Genomic DNA, 22,504 nt, shown 5'->3' on the forward strand with positions numbered 1-22,504 from the left:
GCTACCCAGTACGATTGAAAGTGATGCCAAGGGTGACGGGTGGTGGTCTCGATGAGGCAAGAAAGGTAGCAATGCACCAGCAAAGGTAGAGAAGAAGAGGAGCGCAAGCGTGCATCATATTAACAAAAAAGGGATTTCAAGTTTGTTTGTTTTTTCAAAAGATAGAACATTTTAATCTAATCAACCATAATAACTATACAAGAAATATATAAAATAGGTTCCTTGTAAATATAAAATAATATAACAGGTTCTTTGTAAATATAGAAATACTTCTTGTACTCTGCCTTTAAGAATTCTTAATTGAGAAGTAAAATATAAAACACTGAGTCTGCCCATGACGCACTATTATTACAGCAACAACTTGCCACTTAATTTCACCGTCAATTCTCACGTCTGGAAATAGAATAATACTTTTCACCACCTGAGCACCCACCCTCTGGTTCCCCCTCAGGTAAACACCATTAGTTTGTACTGTTAGCGCTTTCAGCACCGTTAGCAATGCAATCTCGTATTATGCACCTAAAGTTTTCCAAAGTTTTTTAATTCAGCCTTTATTTAACCTGGTTTGTCCCGTTGAGATCAATGATCTCTTCTTACAAACTAGACCTGTCCAAGAATAGCAGCAACATAGACTCATCATCATAACATAAACTGAAGGTAGGATTCATTGCCGAGCTGTTGAAGAGGTTAATGTCATAGCCATAATCGTATACTTTAAGCTTGCCATATGTGGTAGAGTATTATCTCAGGTCAGATTAATTGGAGACTTTAAATTCCCTTCAGGGGTGAAAGTGAATGTAAATGTGTTTGTCTGTATTTTGGCTCTATAAAGAACTGGCAACCCGTCCAGAGAGCTTGCTGCCTCTCACCCGGTCCGTGCTGGGATGGGTTCCAGCCGCCGGTGACCCTGAACAGGTTCCAGCAGTTGCAGAAGATGGATGGTTGTCTTGGCTGCAGGTGGGGAGTCGTATTCTGATCGGCTAAATGAGCCTTTTGTCAGCAGGGTGAGCTGTGACTTTGACCTCTGGTTGTCAGCACAAATTTCCAATCTAGAAGAGCCGACTGTCTTTTAAAATGTGGACTGTGGGATGTGCGGTTGCTTAATGCAGTAAAACATGTAGATGACAGCGTGATAACCACAGTGGAGGCCCTGAACACTGGCCTGTTGCATTTAAACGACACTGTTGGAAAAGATTTGATTAACTCTGAGACATTTTAGCTCTGGAGCTGTTCTGCCTTTCAGTCGTTGAGCCCTTTGTCCAGCTTATGATCATTATAGCTATGTGAAAGGTGGCCTGCCATACAGACACGTGCACTTCTATTATATTTTTGTAATAAAGGGAATGCTTTCCTCTTTGGTTCCCGATATTATCATGTATCATGAGCTACCCCAGAGGATTCCAAAACACTGCAGAGAGGCATTTTTAATTTGTGACTTTGTACCACAGACTGTATATATATATATATAAGTCTCTGTGACGTCACCCATTGGTTTGTGGACTGACGTTTTGAGGCCTCGAGTTTGGCATTTTGGTCGTCGCCATCTTGTTTTATTGCAACCAGTGAGACCAGAGGGTGGAGTACAACCGAACGCTGAATGAGAAGTTTTTAAGCGACCAAAATGTTACAATTAACTTTGATGAAGTGACAATACACTGTGTAAGGGTTAAAGGTGTAAGCAGCAAACATGCACAACTCACAGAGCGGACAATGCCGTGGTAGCGACCTTTCAATCACAAGGTAGCCCTGCCCTAAAGCATACTCTGCTTTATGGTCTGTTTGACTCTAAATGGACCATCATTTACTAAATGAACATCATGCTGTATTGAAGAAGACTTGAAACTAGAGATTGAGACCATAAACTCATGTTTACAATGTTTACTGAGGTAATAAATCAAGAGAGAAGTAGAGTCATTTTCTCATAGACTTCTATACAACCAGAGGAGTCGCCCCCTGATGGACATTAGAGAGAATGCAGCTTTAAGACACTTCAGCGCTACCTTCACTTTTTAGATCCGGAATATGCTGCCTTCTTTGTCAAACTCTACATTCTTCAGAAGCTACTGACAGATAAACATTCTCTAATGTGTGTGAATTACATACAAATTAAAGGCCCTTCATAGAAGTTTGGTTGAGTCCAGGAGAGTAAAAATCACCAGCATGTTCGGGACTATAGGCAGGGTTAGTGCATTTCCCCCAGAATCCTGTAAACCAACCAGTATTTCTCAGCTGGAATATAACCGTCCACCAGGTTTGCTGTATGTCAGTTAGTTTGCATTATTCACTGAAATATTAAAGATATCCTTAATGCCTCTCATGTGAATACTCCACACTGCTATTTTGACCAGGATCAGGCAATGCATTTCACCAGACGTCCTGGTTAAATGAAAAAAATAATAACATACATTTTGACAGTGGTCCAGCCATAGGACCCTTACATTTTAGAGACGCATATTACCAAACAAATTTGTAATTATTTAAAGTATAAGAAAGTAATTGGCTCACAGAAAACCTGAGGCCTACGGGGCAAGTTGTCCACTTTGCCTCGCTGGTAATCTTTGGATCTGTGTTGTACAAATATGCCTCTGACCATTAGAGTTCATTCTTCAAGAAAACCCGAATCACTGTTGTTTCCTTTGTGTATAGTATGGAGCATTGTCAACAACATGGAAAAAAGTATTTGTGTTATAATGGTACAAAGTATCACCCTGGAGAAGCAACAACCGGCAAATGTTTGGCGTTTAGTGACTCAAACTTTTGATTGCTGAGCAAAACAACTTTATGTCGAAGGCCTCGACTCACTTGTTGTGACATAACCTTGTCTGACATTATGTACCGCACACTCCCTTTTCTTTCCACCTCTCCTCTCCGTCCTCTGACAGGCACGGAATACCTTTTGAGAAATAACCATAAATAAACTCCCCCATTGGTCACATGGCCCCGGCCACATGGTCTAACTCTGCACCACAAAAGGCTCGACAGCGCACGTGACGACGGGACGCCACGAAAACAGTCAAAACCGTTCAGCTCCGTCCGGGACGACGCAGGCTGTTTTCACAGTCGGCTACAGGCCTAAGAATATGCCTGACCCACACACTCGAGAATAAAAAAAAAAATTGTTTTGGATTGCGCCTCTTGCCATAAGCCACATTATGTAAGTGCTAAGTGTGAGGTATAAAGAGGAGTTGGCACCTTGCCACGATGGTGCGTTTGTGTGTTTTGTTTGTGGGGGCAGGTGTTGAAAATATCTTGTGTGAATAGTTCCTCTGAGAGTATCAACACACAGTGCAATAACTTACATGCTGATGCGGTGATAACGTGCTGAGAAGCATGATGGAGGGAGTGTTTGGTTTTACTGTACCAACCTCTATTCGCTGTGACAAAAGTTGGCATATTTCCAAGTACAACGTAAAGTATCGTTTGCTGCATTTCATCTATACACTGCAAAGTAACATTTGGGCCTTTTTTACACTTTTTTTCAGAGTTCTTATGACGCCATCAGAGAGTTTTTGTGGAATATAAATAAATGCTGACAAATTTAGAATTAATATATATATTTTTTGGTTCTTGTATTAGTTTCATATTCTGTATCTTTGTGGAAATAAGGTGGGTCAAAATGTGCACTACTTTAAGACATAAAATGCTCTGCTGTTGACTAATAATTTGTGTCTAATATAATTTTGCCACATTAAAATTCAGTTATCTTAAATGGACGTCTCCTCCTTCCTCATTGATAATCAGTCGTCACTGAACATGCAAACGTTTTACATTCGGACACAAGATGCCCCTTTCTTCCATTTAAAAGTCCACTCTCAGTGTTTGGTGCACTGGAGGCCTCACGTTTCCACGTCACTCACTGGACCGCGATTGGCTTAAACCCACCTGTGACGCCACAAATCCTGCTCGCATACCACGCGTCTTAAACTTGAGATTTGAGGCGAGCGCAGAGAAACTTTCCTCCTTCCTCGACAACCGCACGCGTCACCCTTCAAGGTCGAATCGGAAACATCCAATCAACGCGTTTGAATCGTTAATACATATATTATTAATTAAGTTTTTGCTTGGCCATTTAATGTCAGGAGTGACACATTTTCACGTTTGAAATCGTAAAAGTCGTGGCGATAAATGTGGTGTATTCGTGTCGCAATGTTCAGCTTACACCTTACTTATTAATAAGACGACTGGACAGCAGAGACAAAACAAAACTACAATAAATCATCTTCGATCCGAGTGCAGTCAAGACTGTGTATCAAGGCAGGAAGTGTGAACTCTGTAGCACTTCCTGATCTTCCGAAACCTTTGACATCAGTCCTTACAGCGGGTTGACCTGACGTCTCCTTATAATGACAACTATGAATATGAATGAGGATGTGTCAGTAATATTGTTGGACGTATTAGACCTGAGTGTAGCAGAAACATTGACTCATCGTCGTCCATCTGCAGTATTTTACATGTTTCGGGCCACGGGGGTCGACCAAGTGTTGCACATAGATGAGATGCTATTAAATGTGCTGCATATATGCAAAGATGCAGCAGGAGAGGAGTGGATGATTCTCCACATATTCAGAAAGCATTACCGGCTCTCTCTCTCCCCGGTTGTTTTCATCCTCACTGTCACACACACACACGGACTGCAGGCTACATACCTTTGGAAGACGTCCACATCCCGGAGGTCCTCTGAGCTCGGAGATGATCACGTAGTCCTCTTGAGTGGAAAAAAAAAAAAATACTTTGTGCTCCAAGCGGACAGGAGAGGAAGTTGCTCGCAAACCCCCCCCCCCCCCCACCCACCCACCCAACCCCATCCGATGAGTTTCCACAACAGAGTCGTTTTTGCTATAGCTTTCCATCTGCGTCCGTGTAAAGGGATATTGTCATTTTTGAGGTGGTTTAAATGAAGCTGGGGGGAACTCAAGGCTCCAAGCCTGTCCGTAGAAAAACCTGGCAGGGCAAAGTCATTTATCCAGCCATTTATTTATATGTTTTTAACTCTGATGTTTCCTGTGCTTAGCTCTCATAGTGGGTCAACGACACAAGGCTTTTTCTTTGTGTTTGGGAAAAAAAAAAACATATTTGTTTAGATGTCGTAGAAACAATTGTAGCCCTGGTTTATTTGATGACTGCTATGTCTTCGTCAATGAGCTTTTTATGTGTTGGATCACTCTCAAAAGTTTGTTATCTGTCTCGGGCTTTTTTCCTTTATTGGAGTCCAATTTTTATTGGCAGCGCATAAGAGAGGTCATTAATATCCTTAGTTTGCTCTCTCTTCAAGGAAGTTACTCCAACATTCTTCAGCTAAGTGGTTAGAGGAGTACTAAAGTATTTCCATTTGCATGACCTACAGTTTCTGTCTCTGAAATTAAAACCAGCCGAACCCAGCGCAAAATTCTAAATTAGTGCAAACATTTATTTATTTTATTTTAACTTTATTGCATAACAGCAAAAAAACAAAAAAAACACGATCATCCCTACCCTTCCTGTTATTGACATATGGAACTCATAAAGTGCGAATGCATAGCCTGTCATTGTCTGGACTCAGATTTGGAAGGTTTAGCCGATTAATCAATCATCAAATATTGATCATAATTGTTCCTAAAGCTTGTGGAGAGCTCTTTTGGGGAGAAACTAGTCTGAGATGGAGAGAATGAAACCTGCCAATTGGTGACCTGTGAGTGTGTGTGCGTTTGTGCATGTGTGCGTGGGTCTGAGGCGCGTGCGTAAAACTTGTGTTTGGACCACCTGCTGTTGGGCATACGGTATCTTTATAGGGCGTTTTCTTTTTTTAAGAAAAAAAAAGAGAGGGGGGGGGGGAGACTCTACTTGTTATCACACGTCAGTCTGAATGGACTTTGAGTTCGTACTGTTTTTCCTGCCTATGTCTGTGCCGTTTCCTTTACTGGGGCTCTTGTCCAGCCCGCAAAGCGACTCCGTCACCCCCTCCTCCATCTCCATGTACTCCGCCTTGTCGCCCAGCGAGGAGCCCGAGGGTGAGCCTTTACACTTCCGTAAAAAGTCCGGGAAATACGGGCAGCCCGGAGGCAAGCTCTCCACCACCGCCGGCGCCTGGTCGTCGTTGTCGGTCTCCCTGTGGTAAAAGTAGTTGAAGTTGGACACGATGACCGGCACCGGGAGCGCGATGGTCAGCACGCCCGCGATCGCGCAGAGCGAGCCCACGATCTTCCCGCCGACGGTGATGGGCTTCATGTCGCCGTAGCCCACCGTGGTCATGGTCACCACGGCCCACCAGAAGGCGTCGGGGATGCTCGTGAACTGCGAGCTGGGCTCGTCCGCCTCGGCGAAGTACACCGCGCTGGAGAACAGGATGACGCCGATGACGAGGAAGAAGATGAGGAGGGCCAGCTCCCGCATGCTGGCGCGCAGGGTGTGACCCAGGATCTGCAGCCCCTTGGAGTGCCGGGACAGCTTGAAGATGCGGAACACCCGCACGAGGCGGATTATTCTCAGGATGGCGAAGCTCATCGCCTGCTGCCCGTTGTCTTGGTGCTCCGCCAGGTCCGTGCCGAGAGTTATGAAATAAGGCAAAATGGATACAACGTCTATTGAGTTCATAATGTTTTTAAAGAACGCCGTCTTGCTGGGACACGCGAAGAAGCGGACTACAAACTCAAAGGAGAACCAGATGATGCAGACCGTCTCCACGAGGAAAAACGGGTCGTTGAAAGGAGTGAACCCGTGGTCCGGCTGCGTGGAGTTGACGCGGGGCTGTAGGTACTCCTTCTCGTCCCTGAACTCCGGCAGCGTCTCCATGCAGAAGATGACAATAGAAATCACTATGACCAGCACGGACACCACCGCTATCCCCCTGGCGGGGGTCGAGCTCTCCGGGTACTCGAAGAGCAGCCAGATCTGGCGCTTGAACTCGTCCTCCGGCAGAGGCTTCTCCTCCTCTTTCACGAAGCCCTCGTCCTCCCGAAACTTCAGTATCGCCTCCTCCCCGAGTTCGTAAAACTTCACCTCCTCGGAGAAGATGTCGAATGGCACGTTCACGGGTCTTTTCAACCGCCCGCCCGACTGGTAATAGTAGAGAATGGCGTCGAAACTCGGCCGGTTCCGGTCGAAGAAGTACTCGTTCCTCAGCGGGTCGAAGTACCTGATTCGCTTGTCGGGGTCCCCCAGGAGAGTGTCCGGGAACTGCGCGAGAGTCTTGAACTGAGTTTCAAACTTCAGACCCGACACGTTGATGACGACTCTCTCGCAGCAGCCGCACTCGCTGTAAACGTTCTCGTATCCGGAATGCGGGCGCCGGTCGGTGAGCGAGGCGGTCTCCTCCTCATCATCCATGTTACACAGAAAACTCGACCTCTTGCTTCCCCGGTCCTCCTCCCCCCCCTCCTCCTCCTCCTCCTCCTCCTCACCTGCCTCCTCCTCTTCCTCGGCTCCCTCGGCCTCCTCCTCCTCTATCATCATGTCCTCCTCGGATCCGAGCAGTGCCAGCTCCGAGTGGCGCAGGTCCCCGCCGAGAGTCGTCCGGCTGCGTCTCCAGCGTCCGACGCCGCGCTGCTTTTTCCGCTCTCTGAGAACTCTGTGCTGCTGCCCGGGCTCCTGCTGGTGCTGCGAGGAGGAGGAGGAGGAGGTGGAGGAGGAGGAGGAGGAGGAGGAGGGGCACGAGGCGGTACCGCTGCTGCTGATGTTGGCGTTCGTGGAGGAGGAGGCGGCGCAAGACTGATGCTGGCGGTTGTTGAGGTGATGAGCGCTCGAGGAGGAGGTGGAGGTGGAACCCGCGCCGCCGCCGCCGCCTCCTTCCGCACCGGACCCACCTTCGGCAGCGGCCGCTGCAGCCGCCGCCGCCGCCGCCGCTCGCGACTGGCGCTCCCGTGCGCGAGCTTGGGCATACCCGTAAGGCAGGCGACTATTGCAGCCGTTGTCCGCACCCACCATGGCAAACTCCATTTTTCTTTTTTTACACAGTCAATGAGCGGGTTCGGTCCGCGAGCGCTACAGGAACCGCCTCGGGGCGACGGGGATGCAGGCCAGCGGATAAAAGTTGCAGCTCGGCGCGCGCAGAGAGAGAAAATGAGGCATGAACCAGTTCGACCAATCAGTTGTGAATATGAGAGCGTGAGAACAACAAACACACCTCAATTAGGTCCATGCTGAGAGCAGTCCACGAGGCGACTCATACATGACAGGAGACATCGATCAGCCTGTCTTCCCGTGTCTGCACACAGGCCCCCGATATTTCATGACATCATTACCATAAACAAAACACAGAAAAACGTGAGGGCCGGTGGCATGTAGCCCGTTACGCAGGTGCTCTGTGTCAAACTCGCAGCGCCCCTTCTATTTGTTGAGCATTATAAATCACCGAGTCAACAAGCTACAACCGAACCAGCCTGTGCTCGCGTCCTCCGGTGCCCATCAGGTGGTTAATTTCTCCACGGCCGCGGCTGGCGCCCGAATGCGTCTTTTGATCCTCCCGTGGTCACTCCTGGTTGCCATTTTATGTGATGAGATTGAAGAAAATGAAAAAATAAATAATAATAACAACAACTGGATCCTTGCTGTTATATTGTGGAGCTCCGGTGAATCTGAAAGACTTTTATTCCGCTGACGCTCTCTGCGAGAGAAAGACAAGAAAAACAGCAGTTGGTTTCGGCAACAAAGAGAAAAATATTCATATTGATGTCCGTTGTTTTTGGCGACTGTAAAGAAAAGGCATCTTCTGCAGCATACGGGCGATACAACTTCATTTGCATATTATTATTATTATAATTATTGAGTAGTATTGAGGGAACGTGGGGGTAAAGGCTCGGATAACAAACGCGTGGCAGACATTTATGTTTAGAACAGACATTACGCATGAAACTCCCTGCCCTTTAAAAATAGCCTCCCCTTCATTCTGACATTATACTTACATGTGAAAAGGAGCCAAACGAAATCGCCTCAGCCCCCCTACAAACAAATCTGCTCCAGGAGGAGGAGGAGGAGGAGGAGGAGGGGAGCTAGGCTAGGTGAGGATGCAGTTCTTCGCTCCTGTCCAAATTGCCGTCTTGATTGGGGGGGGGGGGAGTAATATCACAAATCCCTCGTCGTCTCCAACCAGCGGCCACATCATCCACTATATCCATCCGTGCTCTGACGCACTCCCAAGGAGGACACTTTTCTTTTTTTTGGTCTTTTTTGGGGGGCTGCGGTCTCGACGTCTTGCCTCAATTCAACAGGATCTATCGCCACTTCAGCCCCCGTTTCTGCTGCATCGCTCCTGGTCCGCTGGCAGCAATTATCATTGAAGAAGACAGACCCCCCCCCCAAAAAAAGAAAAGGAGGCAAACAGAAGCAGGTGTGCGAGCGGCGGCGTTAGGGCATCAATGACAGCTCGTGCGCGGTCACGGCGAAGAGACGCGACGGCGGTAAAAGTTTAGCCTCGCGCGGGCGAGGGGCAACGGCCCCGCGGCTGAGTCTGAGCATCGCACATCTGTCTGTCTGCCGCTGTAGCCCTACCTATACTCCGGTATCCCTCTCTATTGTGTGTGTGTATGTGTGTGTGTGTGTGTGTGTGTGTGCGATGGTGGTGATGATGATGGAGAGCATCGGCGAGAAAGTCGTTCGTGTACCGCAGCGCACGCAGGCGGTGCTCGGTCCTCCCCCAGTGGACGCAGCCGGTCACTGCGCGCACCGTGACTGCAGTCTCACACCCGAGCCTGCTCTGCCCTTCATCACCACTGCTGGGTGGCAACCGGTGTCGCCCCCACCCCACCCCACCCCACCCCACCCCCCACACACACACAAAGTAATCCATTACTCTCCATTCATTCCTCAAGTAACGTCGATACGTGCAACTCGCTGGGAGCAGATTGTAAAAGGTGCTACTTGCAGGTTGAGTTAAATCCATCCTCCTGAGACAATTGAAGTCTTTGTTTGACCTTCTAGAAGACAATATATACTGAACACCTTTTTCTATATTTTGTCTTCATCAAGTATAACCCGCACGACCAGACATCCATAAAAAGATGTGACCCTAAGCTGCACAAGTTTGTGTCCAAAAATAGAGTTTACATTCCAAAATGAGCTAATTTAAAGATTCTAAATACTTTCTTTTTCTATTTCTTTTTTGCATCAGTCCTATCAATTCATATTTCTTTGACACCCCCCGAAATAAGATGTTTCGTTGTGTTTTGAAAACATTCAAACATCTTGTCACATCTGCAATTTAGCCTGTAAACAGGACAACTAAACTAAAATGTGTTTCTTTCACTCCTTTGATATTTGAATAAGTAAACAGCACTTAAATGTGAATGCCAATCATTTTAGAAGTGCGTTCGTTATCTTCTTCGTCCCAGAGTAGAAACCTCAACAGCAGAGACAACAACGTGTTTGTGTCACCTGAGAAAATGTTAGATGCTTTCAGACGGTCTAATTTGAACCATATAATGTCAGTACACAAATGATGTACTGTATAATGTCTGGTCTTCCTCTCACCTCAAACTATGTTGGAATAGAAACAGAACACTTTACTCTCTTGAGTTCTTTATCTTTCACTTGAACTAATTGGACCTTTTGAGAGTTTGAAGACTGTAACACAACAAGCAGTGGAACAAATGACTGTGCTCATTAATTAGTGAAACAATGCACTACTATTGAAAGAGCAATTGCCTGTGCATTACTTTCTGTGAGTAAGGAGTATTTAAAAGCACAGACAGTCACTGTATCGAATATCATGGGGATTTGTCATTAATGTGGCCACTTGTTTATGCAGTAGGTTTGTGGAAATAAAGGAAGGTTGTTTTACTGCACACAATAAGCAATATGATGATTAGTGACTAAACAATTACAGTCTTTTACCATAACGACAAGTAAACAGAGATGTAACAGAATTGTCACTGGCCATCAGCTCATTGACCACTCTGACCATCCTGTTACGTTGATTTAGAAATGTTCAGGCTAATTTAGGAGCTCCTCTGAGAGTATTCTTAGAATGTGTGTGCGTCTCCAGATGTTTGTGCTGCTGGTCTTTCCCTGAGCATCAAAAGTGCACATGGCCTTTAAAAACTTTTTTTTTCTTAAAACAGACGTTTCAGCACTTGGCGAGGTGACTGTTGCATCACTGTTATTGATCAACCAACCTTTTGCCACCACAGATTCATTTGGATCACTGTTTGTGCTATGGGACAGTAAAAGTCTCATTCATTGCACCGTTGAAACCACCCAGGTTTAATTTGATTGTGCGGATCAATGTGCTTTTTCTGCAGGTACCACCGCAGAGCGTGGTGCCTGGGACACACAGCGATCTGTAGCTAAAGCCCAATTCAGTCCGTTTGACTCCAAAACTCTAATTAGGACGAGAGCAGCCTGCCGCTCCAGAGCAGATAAGCTGATGCATCATTCCTCTAAGGAATCCTAATCATTCCCTCAGGTCTTTTTGAAATCTCTAGTTGTAATATTCCTGTCGGGATATTTTTGGTGTGCAGTCTCTAAGTCTCACTGTGCTTCTTTTTAATAAATCTGAAACAAAATATAAAATCCAATGCGGAGGCTTGTGCTTGGGAAATAATCAGTACCGCTGACAGTGCAAGTATCACCCACTGATTTATTTTGAAAGAGCTCTCTCTGTACTTTAAACTCAGCTAAGACATTAGAGGAGCTCTTCTCTATAGTCTGCTCAGTGTGTGCTCGTCATGCACACTCACCACTTGCACTTCACTGAGCGTCCACCTCAGTCAGCACCAGGGGGAGTTGTGTGGTCAGTAATGATGAGAGGCGATAGGGTGAGGATGAAGGGCGCCTTATTACACACAAGTTTAGATGCTCTCTGAACCGATGCCAGAGCTGCAACACGGCTGCTCCTGTCGACAAAACCCTGCTGCATCTTACTGAAACCGACACAGGAAACAAATACCAAAAGCACACTACATTTATTCAGCGTTTGAATTCGAAAGATGTAGTCAAGTGGGGCGTCGTTCTAATGCTCATCCTGTTTGCCAGAACATGCATTTGTGCCTTGTGTCTATTGTTAAAATACGGACTTTTTAACTTAAGAAAACGACAAACCTTGCATTCAAAAGTAATTATGACTACTGTAAAAAATGAGTTTGCTTTGTGTAATTTTTACAGGAAAGTTATTAAAAACGGATGAAGTGCAGAAAAGATGGAGACTTTTGTTAGTAAAGTGTGAGAGTTAATGATGAAATGATAATCTTTTAACATTGTCAGTGTGATGGGAAGTCGAGTTTTGCGTCAGCTGTCCTTCTCTCTTTGAGATTCCCGGCAAAGAATTGCATAAATACTGCATGAAAAAAAGGAATTCTGCTGTTCAGTTCACGTAGGGCTGAGCAATGTGTTCAGCATCATGATATCATAATGAATTTGTCCGGTATTAATACAGTATGTGTGCAAATATTAACTGACCCAATTTAAAGACTAACTAGAGTCTCACCTTGCTGCAGTGATCTACAGGTGTACTCCATGACGCCGTGACATCACTTTTGGGTGTGGTTACACAACTCTGTCGCCTGAAAATTACATTCTCGATAAGATTGAACTGCATTCAATATTTGAGGCAAACGTAATTGAAATAAAACATAACAAAAATGTGGCCAAACCTTTTGGTTATGTTTTGTAAAAGGTCATGTTGTGGCTTAAAATATGTTCGTTTGTTACGTTGCTGAAGTTGTGTGTAATGTATGACGTTTAAGCAAAGTTTCATCTCACACGGGACACAAACAGCGGTCGCCTCGGTGAAAGTCCTGTGTTTGGACTCGTCCATCCGACCGAAGTTCCTCACTACGCACATTTTTTTGTGATACGTCGAAAACAAAATGTGAAAGTTCCGATAGTCTTATAAGTAAATAATGTTCCAGAATTGTTAAGTGACTTGTCGAAAATGCCTCAAGTGGACGGGGTTGTGTTGGGAAAAATCTGTATTTTTGTTTTAAAATCCTGGCTACAGCCCGGAAAAACTGTTAAAAGACCACAGCAATAAGGTAAACACAGTCAGTTGATTACTCACATTTGAGACAATTATTTTCTGTATTACAAGTTTTCTCAAGATGCATGTTTAAATATGCAAATGAGGCATTATCTAAAGCTAACCATTGGTGAATTTAGAAGAAAACAACGGACATAGATTCACAAAATGTAGCAAAATAAACAGCGAAATATGTATTTTTTTATGTTTTCTTACCACTTGTCTGAAAGAAGACATGTTATGTGAGAAAAAATAGCATCAATTCTCAAAATTGGTCATTGCATGGTGAACAATGTTTATCTCCTTTAAGTATGTTCTGAATTGTGTGGTCATGAGATTATTTGACAAACACAGCTAGTGATAAAACTGGAATGAGGTTGGACACAAACGGAGAAAGTAGAGAACAGAAGACAGTAAAGAATCATCACCGTCCACCTACATCCACACACAGAAACATCCAGCGCAGCCACCAAACAAAAGTCTCGTCCTTGGCAGCGCTGTGGAGGCGTTTTGTTTAGACCTGATGGGAGGAGGGTGGCAACGTGAGTGCAAGCAAGGTGAGGTGGTGCGTTCAGGGCCGCGGTGAGTATCTTCTTGCATGCGGCACAATGCTTTTCCGTTTCTCTTCTGTGCACCGAGAGACCAGAGATGGTCCGTCCTGTTATAGCCGTGTTTACAAAGAGAGGGGGGGAAGAAGCTCAAAATCAAATGACCCATGACTTAAATCTGTGCACAATGTGCGGCTCAAAGCGGTTTTATGTGCAGCTTCTTATGAAGCTTGTTTAAGCTCTTACACACAAATTAGCTTTCATCCTTGGCACTGAAATCTTCACCTCGCCCATCACTTTTTCAAATTGACTCCCAGTGGACATTAATGTGACATGAAGATGCTCACCAGGACGTCTTTCTCAAAGCCTCCTTAGTGCTGTTTTCTTTAAACTTGCACCAACACAAATTCACTATTTTTATGACTTTGACTACTTGTCCTTTCCAGATTCCAGGCTCACTGTGATTAAGGTGTTTCTATAAGTAACGTGCTTCTATTATTAACTTAATACATACATTTTCAGTGCAGATGCGCTCATTCTAAGAGGAATTACCTGCTGCTGTAGTCAGAAAATGACTAATGATGCGGTCTGCTGTGAATACAAGATTAATCAGCAAGGACTGGTGTTCATTAAAGAAGAAAATGCAGGCTAATAATGATGTAGTTCAGCTAAAGGAAGGAGCGCCTTAGAGGACGAGGGTGGCGCTCTGTGAGAGTCCTCGTTAGGGTACGGTGGCGGTTGGGCAGGATGCTGGAGAGAGTCCCCGGTGGCTGCAAGGTCAGACAGATGAACCGTGGCTGCTGCCCAAGTTCTTACATTGTTCTGTCTCTGCAGAGCGTCCTGCTCGTGGTGCAGTGCTAACTTTTCACTGAATGCAGTAACAGAATTCTCCCTTCCAAAAACAGACAGGTTTGGAGGCTGATTCAGCAGTTTGAAACAAACAAAAAATACTGAGTACACTCACTCCAGGGCTGCACTTATGTACAATTGTTAAGGTACTTGTACTATACCGCATTATTGTACACTACTTTATACTTAAAGTAGATTCTGAGTTAACGGACGAATCATTTGATCATCTTAACAAATCTTTCCAATTAAACTAACCAACAGTTTCGACAATACACTTTCACCAACATTAAAATGCATTAGTGATAATGATCCAGTACAGTATACGATAATATAACAAAGCTGGAGTACTTTTATTTTTAATACTTTAAGTGCTTTAATGCAGAGCTTTTTACCTGTTGATAATCATGATTCAGCACAAAATTGCTACTTTTTTTGTAAATTATTTGAAAACTTCTGAATTCAAGTGACTAAAATTGCACATCATCAATAATCCTTTGAGGAAATGTTGAAGTCGTAGATTGAATACAGATTGAGAGTGCTGACGAGGTTCCCTGCAGTTTTTGGATCATGCACAGAAAAATACTTGACTTTTCCATCCCATAGTGATGTGAATAAAATAGACTCACTGACAGTCTTACAGTATCTTGATATGGTGATGTGACGGTCTCATCTTTCAACAAACAAAAAGCAATGCCAGAATGATTTGAAGTTACGTACAAAATAGCATCTTTAGGTGGTTTGAGGAATAAAACATTCATGTATTCTGCCATTAATACTTTGGAAATTTGAAGATGGGGCACGGCAAGTGATTTACTGATGCTGCTACCAGGGTTTTCCATCTCACTGTGGGGGCAGATTTGTTTTTATTTTTCTGTGGTCCATCTAATCCTTTCACTCGTGTAATCCAAACAAGATGTCTGTAGATAGCGACTCCCTCCTCCTCGAGTGGAACGAAAAGGCCTTGAGCGGCGGGCAATCCCCGAACTGTAGAAGGAAAGATGTGCTCTTAAGTCTGGACAGGTGGGAAAAATAGCACCGAGCCCAAGGTTGAATATATTAAAGGGGTTTATGAGCAGCACTATTTAAGCAGCGGTGAGGACAGCCACGGGTTGACGGCTGGTACAGATGTTGAGAGAGTAACAGAAGAAACAAGACACAGTTTGAAGCAACAACGGAGCTCTACAGGTACGCAAACTGATTAATACGTTTGAATAATATAGTGAGAGTTATGCAACGGATTTGAAGTTTTAATATACTTTCCTTTTCTGTGAAAACAATGCTTTGAGCACCACAACCAAAATTACATTAGAATTGGTTTGGACGGATATAGCCGTGACAAAATAAAAGCAGATTTATGTAAATGGAAAGATATACTTCAGGTGAACCAACCCTTTAAGTTCTGATAGAAAGTCTACAGGGGGATGATTAATCTCTATTTATATATATTTATGTATCTGTATACATCTGTATATGTTTATGTACTGTATATATGTATGTATATACAGTATGTATGTATATATGTACATTATATATATAAGAGTTGTCTATATATGTGTATGTCTATGTACATATGTGTATATATATATATATATACACAGACCGTTTTAAACAATGATTTCAAAAGCCTAGCTGCTCCGCATAGTGTTACATATTAACCAGAGATGATTTAATGTCGTCCTTGTAATTGCTGAATTATTTCAAATAGATGCAAATTTTACGGCGACACGAAAACAAAAAGATCTCGGCCGTTAACTCACAAGCTCTTGAAGGATTTGATCGCCAATCCTCACAGATCTTCTGACAGCGGTTTAAAGTATCTGACGCCAGAGCTGTTCCCCCTCTTGTGGCAGGCGTCTGCGCTGCACCCGGCAGAGGATGCAACTGGTATTCATGGCAGCGGTGCTGGTGCTGGCTGGGGCGGGGGTGGGGCAGAGCTGCAGCTCCAGGTGTCATCTGACCAACCGCCGCATCTCCGTGGAGAGTTGCGGCAGAACCGAGTCCATCCTCACCACCGTATGTGAAGGGCAGTGTTTCCAAAAGGTATGTCAATCTTCAAATACCCTGTGTTAAAGGTCCTTTTGTGTCATCACCAATCACATACTCGTTGTATTCGTTGTGCTTAAACATTTACTGTCGTGGCAGGACCCGACCTACATCAGCCTTGTACACCCGACTGAACAGACAACGTGTAACGGGGACTGGTCCTATGAGGTGATACACATTGACGGATGTCCGGAGGGTGTCACCTACCCTGTGGCCAGAAACTGCGAGTGCACCGCCTGTAACCGAGATGAAACCACGTACTGCGGGAGTTTCCCCGGAGACGTGTCCAGCTGTCTGTCCTCTTAAAAGAAACCCACCATCTGTCCTACATCTACTTATCGTCTGTGTGACTTGGCATTGAAATAAACAGGTGTCACTTTTGGGGGGTTTTTTTTGTCTTCTTATCACACGTTACATTATGTTTTAAATGTGTCCTTTTTTACATCTCAGCTGTCTTTAATCAAAATCACACATTTCAATCTGCTCCGTTCTGTAGCTGTTAACACCTCGAACAGTTTGCCAACACGGATGAAATGTCACGAGTCAGTGCCAAAGAAAATTGTCTGTAGATGAAGCAACAAGATAGCAGAGTGCCTTTAAAGTCACAAAGGCCGATTGAGAGATTAAATGTCCCACCGACTGTTTCTCTTTTCTGTCCTGACCACTGACCCCTGAAATTCAATAGTCCTGCGGTCCAAGTTTTCATGCTGAGGATGGGAGTTCGTCCGATAAGAAAAAGAGCAGGCCTCACCTCTTTTTCTGACAGGTGGAAATGAAAATAAAGAGTTTGCAGTGTTTCCAAAAGCTCTACTAAAGGGCCTGTTGATCAGTGGCTCTCTTCATCAGGCAACATTAAATTTAGAAACAGCTTAGTATGCTAAATCTTAGCCATTATTGCAACAGGCCCTTATGTGTGATGCTGCTGCCACTTTACTTTTTTTGACATTTTGGGAAATATGTTTATTCGATTTGTAGCCTAATGTTGGATGAGAGGATCTATGCCACTCTTGTGTCCAGTAAAGGCGAAGAATACAAGATTGGGAGCCTTTCCATTGCCTCTCAGCGGCTCTCAACATGGCGGCTTGCAGCTAACGGTGCTAACGTCGCAAACAGTGCAAACACTCTCACACCTCACTCTCAGGTAGACATTACTCCACTATAACTTTAGACAATAGTTGTTTACTGCTATATTAATGCTCTGAATCTCTTATATTGCGCCTTTAAGTATATAGCTACTGTCAGGTAATTGTTAGCTTAGCTTAGCTTAGCATAAAGGCTTGAAACGTAACGCCCTTACTCTTTGGTTTTTCTACACATTAAACAAACAATATATAATATAGCTTCAGAGGTACTGGTGTTTTTTTAAATTTAATCATTTTTAATCTGTTAGCCTTTTAGTCATGCTAGCTGTTTGCTCCCGTTTCCAGTCTTTATGCTAAGCTAAGCTAATGACCTCCGAGCTGTAGGTTCATATTTAGGCAGATATGAGATTTGTATCAGCCAACAAGTGTATTTCCCTGAATTTCTTTAATACCCGTGTACAGTATTAAGTATCTTTACACACCATAATACCGCCATACTAACAATTTTCCAGATATTTGCTGTTCGTCCCTCATTAGCTGTTTTTTCCAACATGATTGTGATGTCATGATCTGATTGTCCCTGTGATACAGGTTAATGTTTAACAACAGGACCTATAGCAGCCATTATTGTGTGCTTTGGCTTGAAGAAGTCTTAATACGAGCACTCAACAATGATATTAAATATTCTTTCACTTTGTACAAAAGTCAAACCACAGCAGTAAAACCAGCGCATTGTTTTGTTCTGCAGCAATGCTCCTTTTTCAAACTTGAGGAGTTTTCCATTAAAAATTCAGGAAATTAGAATCCAAAAAGGCAGAACTGATGAACATCTTTGCAGAGAAATGAGAAGAATAGTATGTCTGCTCTCTAACCCTGAAGCCCACAGCAGACAGTAATAGTTTCTATGATACAGTTTAGAAAAGGCTTGTTTTTAGCCAAAAGCGGGAGCAGCTTCTGAGTCCGCCGCTTGTTAGAGTAACATTGTATTAACCCAGAGACATGGACGAACCTGAGGCCCCTGCTGATGACGGAGAACTCGCTCATTAACATGAAAAGCTGCTAATTACCTACAGTGTTGTGAGTTGGCAACTTACCAGTTTTATCCTAACGTGATATGCTTCAGTGTGGACAGAATCTAATTCAGGTATAATGTGGTGTCGGCAAGAGTGGGTTGAAGGAATCTCATTGAGAAAACGATCATATTATGATTTACTTTAGTGTTTTACTGTTAGTGACGTAGAGATGCTGTATATGGCTCTGGTAGCAGCAGCGACCTGTCAATCACTGTGTAGCCCCGCTCTAAAGCATACCCTGCTTTATTTGACTCTAAATGAACCATAATTTACTAAAGGAACATCATGCTGTATTGAAGAAGACTTGAAACTAGAGACTGAGACCATAAACTCATGTTTACAATGTTTACTGAGGTAATAAATCAAGAGAGAAATAGAGTCATTTTCTCAGAGACTTCTATACAACCAGAGGAGTCGCCCCCTGGTGGACACTAGAGAGAATGCAAGTTTTAAGCCACTTCCTCATCGGCTTCACTCAGCGGAACCGGATGTTGCTTCCTGTCACTGAGATATTATGAATTTAAGTCCCTAATATGGGTCATGCTTCAAAATCAGTACCGTAGTTACTGTTACTGCTATTTTTAATAATTCAACTTTCATTAGACATCATCAGGGTTATTTTGACAAAGTTTAGAAAGCTCCCTCCAGAACCACAGAAGACATTCTCCAATGTGTTTTAAAGTAGGCTACTCCTTATAACAAGTACACTCAGTGTCCCTACGATATGGATAAATCACAGCCGTACAATGTTTAACATTTTTGCCTTGACGTCTAATCTGGAGTGATTTGAACGTGTGCAACTGGAGAAAAACTCGTATTTAAAGGGTGTCGATATTTCCACCTGCCAGTAGATCAAGGGTCAAAGCCAAAGCGCTCTAACAAGTGAGCCAATCAATGGAATGATTAATGATAGAACATAAGGGAACAGAGTGATCAATAGCAGCAAGAGGGTTGTACAAGAAACAAGATGTGAGTAGATTACTGAGTATTTTCTTTACTTTAAGACAGCAGCACTCTGAAGCAAGTTCAGAAAATAAATGTATGCGAGAGAGGGAGCTGAAATAATTCTAAGACAGGCCAAGTTTTCAGATTGTTGTTTTGGAGGAGAAGCAGTTTGGGACTCGATGGAGCGATGACCGACCCTGCAGGCGGAGCTGACCTAAGCCGCTTGTAGAAGAGGAGTACAAACTGGCACGTAGAGATGGACTGTGGCCCCAGGGTGCTGCTATCTTAGCCTTTGCTATATCTCTTTTTTATTTTTCACAAACACCCTGAGGTACACAGCCAGCATGAGGGAGTGCAGGATAGATGAAGCAGTACAGTTCCTCCCCAGAAACACTGGCAAATAATAGGCATGAGAAGAGCAGAAAACCTCCACCAGAGCTGAACGATTCCCCCAAAGACATCATTTCTACCACTTACAGCTTTGAGATTGAATTAATCGATCCCCAAATGCTGGAGCTATGAAGCTGGACATCGATCTCTGTGATCTCTGTTAGATTCATAGTCACGGCGGACAGAAGTCTCTCTTCTTAATCAACGCCAGGCTCTAATTAATTGTTCTTTGACAGTAATGACCAGTGACTGTGAAGAACATCTGACGTGTGAAAACAACAACCGTTAGTGCTGAATAGACAAAAACAGGACAATAAATTGTTTTACGGCTGGAGGTACTGATTATTTTTATTATTTGTTTGATTAAATTGTTTTCATCTATTTAAAAACAAAAGTAAAGAAAATATTTTTTAAATGCATTTCAGAAGTCCTCACAACCTAAAGTGAGATTTAAAGTGATGCCTTGTATAAACTTACCTTTACTAAGATGTAATATTGTACACACACATCCATACTTCTCATGTATGATCCTTATCATTTAACCTGTTTATATTCTGGACATTGGGTATATTTTGGATTTGCTCCTAACCGCTCACCGGTTGTTGTTTTCTTTACATGGTGTTCTGCACCTTATTGATCGATTCTTTTAACAAAATCGTTTATTGTATATTATTTTATATTTGCACTGTTCCTTCTTGGTACTGTTGCACAACCTCGTGATGAATTCAAATTTGTATCTTATCTAAATTAGGAGACAGGATTTGACTGACAGTCCAAAACCCAAAGATATTAGAAGAACAATGATATGAAAGAAATGAAAAACAGCAAATATTCCCATTTGAAAAGGTGGAAACCAGCTAATATTGAGCAATGTCGGTGGGTCGGTCCAAACTGTAATACCTCAACAACTATGGGATGAAGTTTTGTACAGACATTCACGTCCCCTTCAGAATTCATTTTAATAACTTTTTCATGCAGCGCCACCATCAGGTCCAAATGTGAAGCTGACGTTTATGAAGAAATACCTGCGAAAAACAAATCAGCCTCTGGTGTTCTTTGTGTTTCGTGCGACTTAGAAAGTTAACATGCTTAACACGGTAAACTAAACATGTTAGAATTACCATTGTGAGCGCGTTAGCATGGTAAATGTAGCGGTCAGCTAACAGCTTAGCTATGTCAAAGTATAGATTTATCGATTATCGAATTGTTGTCCATTCATTTTGGGTTGACGCGATTGATTCACCAATTGTTTCAGCACTGATTCATTAAAACAAGCAGGCACCACTTCAGATTTATGACAGTGTGTATATATATATATATATATATATATATTTAATTGTACACACTATGAGTGAAAGATGGGACAGCCCCATTACTTCATCTTCTCTGTCAGCATCCAGACGGACCTTGGACCTGCTCACCCTCGTGTTCATAGATTTTGTTTCAGCCTCTAAACTCGTCACAGACTCTTCTGTCACATCTCCGCTTCACTGTGAACACTGCAGGCTGGATATCCGCTGACAGATTTCATTGCGTTCGGGTCATTGGTGTCCTCTAATAGCGGATTGTTTTTTTTATCCGGCCGCTCCCTGGAGGTTCGTGCTCTCTCCTCACTAATAACCGCCGCAGCCAATATTTAGTGTGTCGCTCTGCTGGAGGGAGGAAATGGACACAGTCATGTAGATGGCTCTCTGTCTGGCTATGATGAATTCTTCCTTGAGTTGAATTTCATAAAAACTAAGAACATAGAAACTTCTCGACATGTCCCAGGCGTGTAGGAGAGCTACATTGGTCGACCGTAGATTGTTTATGAGAAGTGGATGTCGTCACTGTGACGTCAAACATCGTGACGTTTTTAGACTATCATTTTGAAGCCTTGTGTTTGGCATTTTTGGTCAATCTTGGTTTTTGGTTGGTAAAGGGACCATCATTTACTAAATGAACATCATGCTGTATTGAAGAAGACTTGAAACTAGAGATTGAGACCATAAACTCATGTTTACAATGTTTACTGAGGTAATACATCAAGAGTCATTTTCTCATAGACTTCTATACAACCAGAGGAGTCGCCCCCTGATGGTCATTAGAGAGAATGCAGCTTTAACACATGAAGCTTTGGTTTCACTTTTCAGACCTTTTCGACAAGAAAAAAGCAAATTTCCCTATCTAGAGCAAGTGTTTAGTTTGTCCGTTCTGGGTTACTGTAGAAACATTAGATTACAGTTATTTAGCAGACGCTTTTATTCAAAGCGACTTACAATTCAGATTCAATCACAATTCTACACCGTAGGCACAGCTACAGGAGCAATTTTGGGGTTAAGTGTCTTGCTCAAGGACACATCAACATGCAACTAGTGGAGCCTGGGCCGGTTCTCTGATTGAAGGACGGCCCTGCTCTCCACTTCGCCACAGTCGCGACAGAAAGATGGCAGCTAGCTCTGGTAAGAGGCAGAGTCTGTATATAAATACAAATAACACATTATATGGTAACAAAACAGACTGAATTTTATTTTCAGGTGATTATCCACTAAAGAAAACATACTTAGATTATTATTATTAATTACACGCGATTGCTTTAAGAACCAGAGCTGCAGCCACTCAAGCAACCTGTCATTTATTCATTGCTTTGTTCGCAAATGCATTTATGTG

At 43.4% G+C, this 22,504-nt stretch overlaps 2 protein-coding genes across 2 annotated transcripts; one reads left to right on the forward strand and one right to left on the reverse strand.

Moving 5' to 3' along the window:
* Nucleotides 1-5,826: 5,826 nt before the first annotated feature.
* On the reverse strand, nucleotides 5,827-7,911 carry kcna4 (potassium voltage-gated channel, shaker-related subfamily, member 4; the record flags this gene model as incomplete). Its single annotated transcript, XM_079161200.1, has 1 exon — nucleotides 5,827-7,911. One exon carries the CDS (start codon nucleotides 7,909-7,911, stop codon nucleotides 5,827-5,829), a length of 2,085 nt encoding a protein of 694 aa, XP_079017326.1.
* An 8,301-nt stretch (nucleotides 7,912-16,212) lies between these two features.
* On the forward strand, nucleotides 16,213-16,671 carry LOC306696822 (gonadotropin subunit beta-1-like; the record flags this gene model as incomplete). The annotated part of the gene is made up of 2 exons (XM_079160530.1): nucleotides 16,213-16,362; nucleotides 16,465-16,671. 2 exons carry the CDS (start codon nucleotides 16,213-16,215, stop codon nucleotides 16,669-16,671), a joined length of 357 nt encoding a protein of 118 aa, XP_079016656.1.
* Between the last annotated feature and the right edge of the window lie 5,833 nt (nucleotides 16,672-22,504).

The sequence above is a fragment of the Pholis gunnellus genome (genome assembly GCF_910591455.1).
Source record: "Pholis gunnellus genome assembly, chromosome: 1".
Taxonomy (NCBI): Eukaryota; Metazoa; Chordata; class Actinopteri; order Perciformes; family Pholidae; genus Pholis; species Pholis gunnellus.